At 41.5% G+C, this 8,190-nt stretch overlaps 1 protein-coding gene across 1 annotated transcript; it reads left to right on the top strand.

Moving 5' to 3' along the window:
• The first annotated feature begins 3,046 nt into the window (after positions 1–3,046).
• LOC104967694 (uncharacterized) lies at positions 3,047–7,851 on the top strand. Its single transcript, XM_010797209.1, has 2 exons — positions 3,047–3,266; positions 6,479–7,851. Exons 1-2 carry the CDS (start codon positions 3,163–3,165, stop codon positions 6,885–6,887), a joined length of 513 nt encoding a protein of 170 aa, XP_010795511.1. The 5' UTR covers positions 3,047–3,162; the 3' UTR covers positions 6,888–7,851.
• The last annotated feature ends 339 nt before the right edge of the window (positions 7,852–8,190 follow it).

Below are 8,190 nucleotides of genomic sequence, written 5' to 3'. Positions count from 1 at the left end.
TTGCATTTCATATGTTCCTTAGAGTGCTACAATTTCTTTTAACACAGTTCATCATTCATATTAAGCTCATACTGTACATAAATAACACTGAATTAATTAATTGTTTAGAGGAAACTAAAGAAATGGCTTCAACAAGAAAGATCACATGTTTAATCCTAACAGGTATTACAAATTAAAATATAAAAGCAGCCCACACAATTACATCACTATGAAAATATTCATATATAATATTAAAAAATACAATGCATGCAGTATTTGTTGTGTTTATCTGTATTTAATGAACAACATGGCTGGGTGCTGGGTGCTGGTTTGTGGTCGTAGCACTCTCTATCTAACCACTCGTTCAGGTGCTTTCTCGAGTGATTGCAACCAACTACCGCACACGTAGTTCCCGAACCACTTTTCTTCATGTTGTAATTGTTATATCCTCTTTGTCTCTGCGATATCAGTGCTTTGTCGGCACAACGGAGCTAGCTAGCAAAACAAACCCAGTCCGCCAAAACGGAAGTGCATTGCATCGAAGGGAGGAGTTCAGGATGTAGAGCGGAAACGGCTCAATAACTTGTGTATACATGTGGCGCTTCTGAGTGGTTGTGTATGTCCGTGCGTGTGTGAGCGCATCAACGTGCGCTTATGGGATGGGGGATACAATATTTGCACCGGGGCCAATCACAACCTTGTTACGCCACTGAAACCAGCTATACTTCTGGACTTTTACTTTATTTAGTGGGAAGATAATAAAAAATTGCCATAATTACATGGTATAAACACACTATCTCATATGATGCTTCTGTGAATATTATTAATGGCAAAGTTTGAAGTCACTTTTCACAAAAAACCCTTACTGCTTGTCTGGTTAATTGCTCAAATGACAAAAAAAACTAAAGCAACTTGAATGGCAAAATATGTGTGTCCAGTAAAGCTGGAGTTGTTCAGATTATACTTACAGGTTGTGAAAGTGGCCAGACGTCTGATTGCAGTCCAAGGTGACCGCCAGGTTTGTCAAAGTTAAGTCTGAAGACTGAAACTCAGCCTTACCATCGAGAGCCAAAGCATCTTGTCTGCTAAGAAGTCTGGCGAGGTGGTGATGAGTCAGGAAAGCGTGGACACAAACACACACACACACACACACACACACAGACGTTTGTTCTTAGGAAAAGTGTTAATGCACATGTTGGACTGAGTTGGGGCTCACAGTGTTGGAAACTGAGCTTACAAGGTATTACTGCAAACTGCTGAGTCACAGACACACACACACACACACACACACACACACACACACACACACACACACACACACACACACACACACACACACACACACACACACACACACACACACACACACACACACACACACACACTCAGCCCTTTAATTAAGGCCTGAAGTCACCTCCACATACAGAACATTCCTTTAATCAGGTGCAGGCTCTGAGCTTCTCATCTGTGTCCTTCTTAACAAAAAAGAATAGTCCTGGTTATACAGGGAAAATGAGGAGAACAGGATCGCTGCAACCTAAGCTAAGCCAGATTACATTTTGGCATCGCTTCCTTTACTTCTATGGACGTTTGTAAATCTCAGAACACCATGAAAATAGTAGCTGGGTTACCTGACCTGAACCCGGTTTCACAGCTAGATTAATTCCTCTCCATACACACATACATTAATGTCTAATATGAGATCTCTCTCCATATCAAAAAGTATGCCATGGGTTCCTGCAGATTTGTCATGTGACCCTCATAAAAGAAGCTTTGCACACCTTTACCTTGTCATAATGATATATGCTGTGAGTCTTTCAAGCAAAGATTTGTACAGTTTGATTAGAATATCAAGCAGACTTGATATTCGTTTGTACAGTGACACTGCTGTAATCCACACCTCAATAACTAGCTGTAATGAGGGCACTCATCCATTCATAAACTACAAGAGTGCCTGGAAGGGATCCCTTATTTATGGTTTTATTGATATTGGATCTTGTGTTAGGTTGTAAAGATAAATGTCAGTTTTAGCAGTTAACTTTTTAAATGTCACAAGAAAATGTTCTGTTCAATGGGCATTTCTTTTAAAAAGGGCAAATGGGCATATTTACAAAGCTGTTACTGTTCACATGGAACATGTGATTTCTGCTGGGCAGGAGTCTTTAATGCCAGAACCAGGAGCCATAAAGAAAGGCACTTATTTTATCTCCAGTCTGCAAAGCTCTACGGTGAGCTAATTATTGATGGATAATTGTATTTATTAGCTCCCAATCAGTTGTCCCGATCACACTCACACTTAAAAGTCTCAATAAATTCCTTCAGGCTTTCATTTTAACCTCTGTAGCTCGAAGGTTACCTTGATTTTCATTAATTTTACCAATAAATAGGCTATGGCAGGGAAATGTAATACTGTCTATTTTAACATATAACTTGGCTTTTAGTATGACTTACATATTTATGTAATGTATACACAAAAAATAAGCAATATTTCGCACTTTTTATATAAAGGCCATTTTAAAAATAATAAGTTTCAGGATTTCCAACTGATCTATAAATAAAATTATGTGACCTAGCCCCATTGTGAAGAAAAACAGAGGGGCTCAGATGTAGTTTTTATGTGAACTCAGTGTGTTAATTCAACAATATTTGGTGTCAAGATGACTCCATAAAGGTCCATTGTAAAACAAAATCTAATAAACTAATATATAAAGACATCTTTTAGGTCACCAGGACCTTACGATAAAAATATATGGCAACATGTAGAAAACGTTACCTCTATAACCGAGATAGGTGAATTCTTGCTAAGATAGAGTCCTTGTTGAGGAAAGACAATAAGCTTGCCTGCTCCTACTCCTCCCCCTCCTCCCTATATCAGGCTTTATAATTGAGAGAACTCAGGACTCCAGTGGCTCCCAATGTGAGCCGTAATGAGCTCCTGAGGTTTTACGCCGTTAAAGCGGATTGTCTCCATTAAAGCGAGAAGGAAAGTGTGCAGACACTGACAGGATGCAAAAAATCCAGCTGGTGATGCTGTCACTCATACAAACTGGATCATTGACTTCTTTGCAATAACTTCGACAACTCCGATAGAGGTTTCCCTGGATTTATTCTCTGTCAAAACAACAGCATCTTGGTCTTCTGAGATCCGCCTCCTCCCGGAAGGTGCGTCTCCACTGCGCCGCCATGTGTAGGCTGCAGCCGGCGTGGCTGTGGATGCTGCTCGGCCTCCTGCCTCTGGAGGTCCAGACCCGCGCTTTGACTCTGCAGACCCTGGATCAGAGACAGAGGTACCACTCCTCACTGCCCACTTACACACTGAAGCGTGAATGCTGTTTGAGTTGAAGGTTAATGTTGCTTGCTTTGGCAAAGTGTAATTCATTTTTACATTGAGAAGTGGGATATTTTTACAGTGAAACAGAAATGAAACTGAAACACGTTTATCCTCAGTCAGTGTTATTCCATGTAATGAATGGGTCACATTTCAGAAAGCATATCATTACTATTGCTTTATTTAACTTTATGCATATTTTGGTTCTAAACTTGTGACAAACAAATGTCAGATCCCGTCAAAGTTTCAAATCAAGCTAAATGTAATGGAAAAAGTCCACTTAATCACAAATCCATTATTTATTGATTTGCTGTTTTTTTTGTGTTTTTGTAAATTGAATATTGTTTGTTTCTGGTATTTTGGTCAAACAAAACAAGAGACATGATCTATGGGCATTTGTAACCTTTTAAGGACAAAATCAATCGACTAATCTAGTAAAAAATAAGGAGCAGTTTCATAAATTATACAAATCATCTCCTGTGATGAAGGGCTGCAGCTGGTGAACATTACTGTAAAGGTGTTTCTCTTGCCTTCTGGCAGGCATTAATGTGAGAGAAAGGTCCAAAAGCCAAATGAGACGATTCCTCTCATCAGCAGGAGGGCAGAAAGAGGTGAGGGAGATTTAGTGGAAAGCGTTCATATCTGCATACAACTCATACAGTTGTCATACAACTCAAACAAAAGGAGAGAGTACTTTTTATTTTTTGCAACACCTGAGAAAAAGCTGTATGAAGATTTTAGTGGTAGGTATTGACAAAACATAGCTGGCCAAAGAGAAAGAGTGGAGAGGATCTCAGTGTGATACAACACTGATGGATGTAACATAATACTGCTGTTGCACTTCAAAAAAAGCCATGAGAAAACAAAAATGAAAGGACAGAGAGAAAAAAAGTGAAAGGATCCTGTTTTAATTTAGAAAAGATAGAGCGAAAAGGAGAAGGAGAAAATAATGAGTAGACCCAGGAACACTAACGTTGAGTGAAACATCAGGGGATCTGATGGGACAAAACGTTTTCTATGCGCAAAGTAGTTTTTAAGAGTTACGACAGGAAAGTGTGTGTGTGTGTGTGTGTGTGTGTGTGTGTGTGTGTGTGTGTGTGTGTGTGTGTTTGTGTGTACAGTTCCCCTCTGAAGAACCCCATGCTGTGCTCCAACTTGGGAGGAATGTTGGAGAAGCTCCTTTTGCCCTCAAACTCCCCACAGGTTCACAACCTGGACCACCATACTAAACACACACACGCACACACACACACACACACACACACACGCACGCACAGCAATCCACTGAAATACTTATGGATCAAATCTCTGCATTTGTGTTTCATAACATGTTTTAAATGGAGAAGTGAGATTCACTGCTTGCCCAAGATGCATGTGAGTAATGTATATCTTTTTTTTTTAAAGAGTTTTAAGAAAGTGCATTTCGTATTGCTAGATACAAAGTATAAAAAAACTGTAAAACTCATCTGTCACCATTTTGAGTGTAGGAGAGAGATAAAGATAGTGGAAAGGTGAGCATTCACATGTGGGAGATGCATGTTCTAGACAAGTTTACTGAGCATGTCTCAAAAAAAAGTAAATCTTGTTTGTTCACAGGCAGTCACATGTCCCTTGCACGTGTGCCTCCTAATGCCCCACCAACCAACATTGTACCCTGTGTGTGTGTGTGTGTGTGTGTGTGTGTGTGTGTGTGTGTGTGTGTGTGTGTGTGTGTGTGTGTGTTTGCATTTTCAGTAAGAGTCTAAGGTGTACAGACAGAAGTCTGATCAGAATACCAGTCAGGATTAGTTACAGGATAAAGATCAAGTTATTCTGGCCTACTTTTCACACCGAAAAAACATAAAGATTATATCGCTTCATCCCTCCCTTTTCCCCTTTATTCTTTGTTTGTCTCACATGAACAGCCAACACTTCTGGGGAAGTGTGTGTGTACAGACACATGTAATGTTTACATATGTTTACATAAGAGATGCCATATGTATGTGCTTTGGTTTGCCCTGGATACCAGTGTCTTGAATCAACCACTTAATTCTGTCAGCAGGGGAAAAGGACATGAGTGAACAGATTACGGTGTTATTTTTCTCAGCTTGTTTCACAACCCTACACCGGGTGAAAGCTTTGGAGCTCCAAGTGCTCTTTGTCCCCTTCTACTTTACCCGATCTATACTGAGAGTTGCATAATTTCTGACCGGTTACCTGGCCCAACAGAGCGGCGCTTTCTAGCAACTGAACTCTTACATTTCCAAGAAAAAACAAGGCATGAATGAAAATGAAAAAGGTATTGAGCGTTATGGGAAAGGAAGAAAGACTAGACAGCAGGGAGGTAGAAAGAAAATACTTCAAACAGTCAGGAGGAGGGGTGGAGCCTCCCACCACCATCCAGTGTGCTCTGTGTTTCTTTCATGCTCTCACCCTCCCCTGTTGTAAGATGTGTCTGCTGTTACTGATTACTGTTGTTGATTAACTGTAAATAAAAAAAATTTAGTGGCAAATTTAGACTGCTTAAAATGTCAATTATTGACTAAAAGACGCAAAAGAATCAGCTCATCACTCTTTAACTATATTTGAAGATGAGTAAGCACTTAGTTGTGTCAAGTGTTAATAGAAAACTAAGGAAGGAAAGAACACTTGTTTACTGTTGTACCCAAAGTCCAGTGCCCTTACCTTCAAACACTATCACTCTTTTATCATTGTGTTTCTGGTTACCTGGCAAATGCAAGTCCAATATTGACTCTCTTGTTTTTGGTATTCACCAACTCCTGACATCTGTCATTTTGCTGGAATGTTTTTTTTTCAGCTATTTTGAAGTGTTTCAAATATACCATATAGGAGACATAAATAAAAGGATCACAAATGGGCAATAAGACCACCAAAGGCTGGAAAAGTGAGCTGTAGAAGTACACTTGTAACTTTTCAACAACCTTACTCAATCCTCTCGTTAGTTTTGTTCCAAAAAAAAAAGAACCACAGGTTATGTACAGTGGACATTGTTGCAGTACAAGCCTGACTTCCTGTGAGGCATTTCAGTTGACTGCTGTGTGTGTGTGTGTGTGTGTGTGTGTGTGTGTGTGTGTGTGTGTGTGTGTGTGTGTGTGTGTGTGTGTGTGTGTGTGTGAAGTACTTTTCTTGCATTGCATCTAAACATTCCCTCTCTCTTTCTCTGTATTTCAGGTTGAGTTTATCGAGAACCTCTAAAGATCAAAAGTCCTTCGGCTCCGCCATCATGCCAACTACGTCTGATATTTCTGCTGCCGTTGACAACCACATCACAGAGGGAGACAGGCATTTCATCTGGAGGGCCCTGCTGCACAAAGACTCCCCGCCGAGGTGGTCCGACCCGTTGCTTGACCAAAGAGACAGTGTGCCATGGGAAGCGCCGGCCTGGCAGCGAGGGTCACGGGGTCGTCGCCATACCAACAATGGTGGCTCGAGAGGCCACAGCCATCTGATGAGGGTGGGGTGCGTCCTGGGCACCTGTCAGGTTCAGAACCTCAGCCATCGTCTCTACCAGCTGATTGGACAGAGCGGGAGGGAAGACTCCTCCCCCATTAACCCTCGCAGTCCTCACAGCTACGGCTAACACCACTCCTCCAATGTACTCACAACTTTATCGTTAAACATTGGCTATTATAGCCTGGCTACAAATACATATTTCATTTGAGTTCTTTCAACCCTGCCTCTTAGAAATTTAATTCAGCAATTGTTTTCTTAATTGTGCTGTGAACATAATTGCTGGCTGGATTATGTTATTTTGTGAGTAACAAAAAGTCGTTGCCTTCAAGATAATGGTAGAAAGCAAAAGGAATATGTTGGCTGCTTAGTGGCAAAAGTATATTGTGTTTTTCCTGTGGTTATTATTATTAAGACAACATCACTCTCTCAGTGAAACTTGCAGGTTGTAGACTCTCAAGAGTATCCCCACAGTATCCCCTACAGTTTTCAGATTCAATTTATGAATGTAGGTTAAAATAGGGTCAACGGTACAGTGACATGTATTTGATGTATGAGAGAACAGGTCAGATTATCGATAAAACGCACCAGTCCCAATATGTGCAATAGGAGCATTGGTCATATAAAGATAAGATCAAAACATGTTTCGATAATCCAGTAAGAGTTCTGGCACGTTAGTTTGATTCAGGAGATACATTATCTCTTTTGTCTAACATGACAACCTCTTATGTCATGGAGGTGTGAGCTAGTGTGATTGGGAGATTTTCACAGCGTTATCATTCAATATCGCAAATTAAGGCCCCGTCCACACGGAGATGAAACAGGTGTTATATAGGTGTTATAGTTCTTTATCGTATGGACGGTTCGTCCACACCAGGCCGTAACGGAACCGCAGAAACGGAGCCCTCAAACGATAACGCATCCCAAAGTGGGAAGGTCTGGTAACGTAGCGCTTGCGGCACCGTGTGTACGCCCTAAACGATCATAGCCCGGCCTCTCCCCACCTCTCCTTCTCACCCCCGCGCCACCCGTGTCGTTGCTGATGCGTTTCGCCAACAACAACAATGGCGGATCACAGGGTTGCGTTCGTGCTCCAGACGCTACTGACCATGCTACAGATGTTAGTGCAACATCTACAGCTCCTCTACCACAACCATCAGCCACAAGTGGACATGGAGAACTACATGAACTACATGTTGATAAAATGTAGTTCTCCGTGGTGGAGAATAACCAGGAGGGCAACCATGGCAACCATGCTCGGGGGTCTTATTCGCTGCTTTTGGTGTATTTTGAGGCGGAAGTAGAGCGCCACTTACAGGCCCGGCATATGTACTACAGCGTCTCCACCGGGTCGAGCGGCCTCGTGTGGACGGACACGTTTCTTGTGCCGATTCCGTGTGGACGGAAGACTTTTTAGATATCGACCTCGGTTT

Source organism: Notothenia coriiceps, unplaced genomic scaffold (genome assembly GCF_000735185.1).
Source record: "Notothenia coriiceps isolate Sejong01 unplaced genomic scaffold, NC01 NC01_scaffold00037529, whole genome shotgun sequence".
Classification (NCBI taxonomy): Eukaryota; Metazoa; Chordata; class Actinopteri; order Perciformes; family Nototheniidae; genus Notothenia; species Notothenia coriiceps.
This window is presented reverse-complemented; position numbering and strand designations above follow the sequence as displayed.

Coding starts and splice junctions, on each gene's coding strand:
- LOC104967694 (XM_010797209.1), top strand. CDS start 3,163: ATGTGTAGGCTGCAGCCGGCGTGGCTGTGGATGCTGCTCGGCCTCCTG. Junction 3,267..6,478: donor ACCCTGGATCAGAGACAGAG/GTACCACTCCTC, acceptor TCTGTATTTCAG/GTTGAGTTTATCGAGAACCT.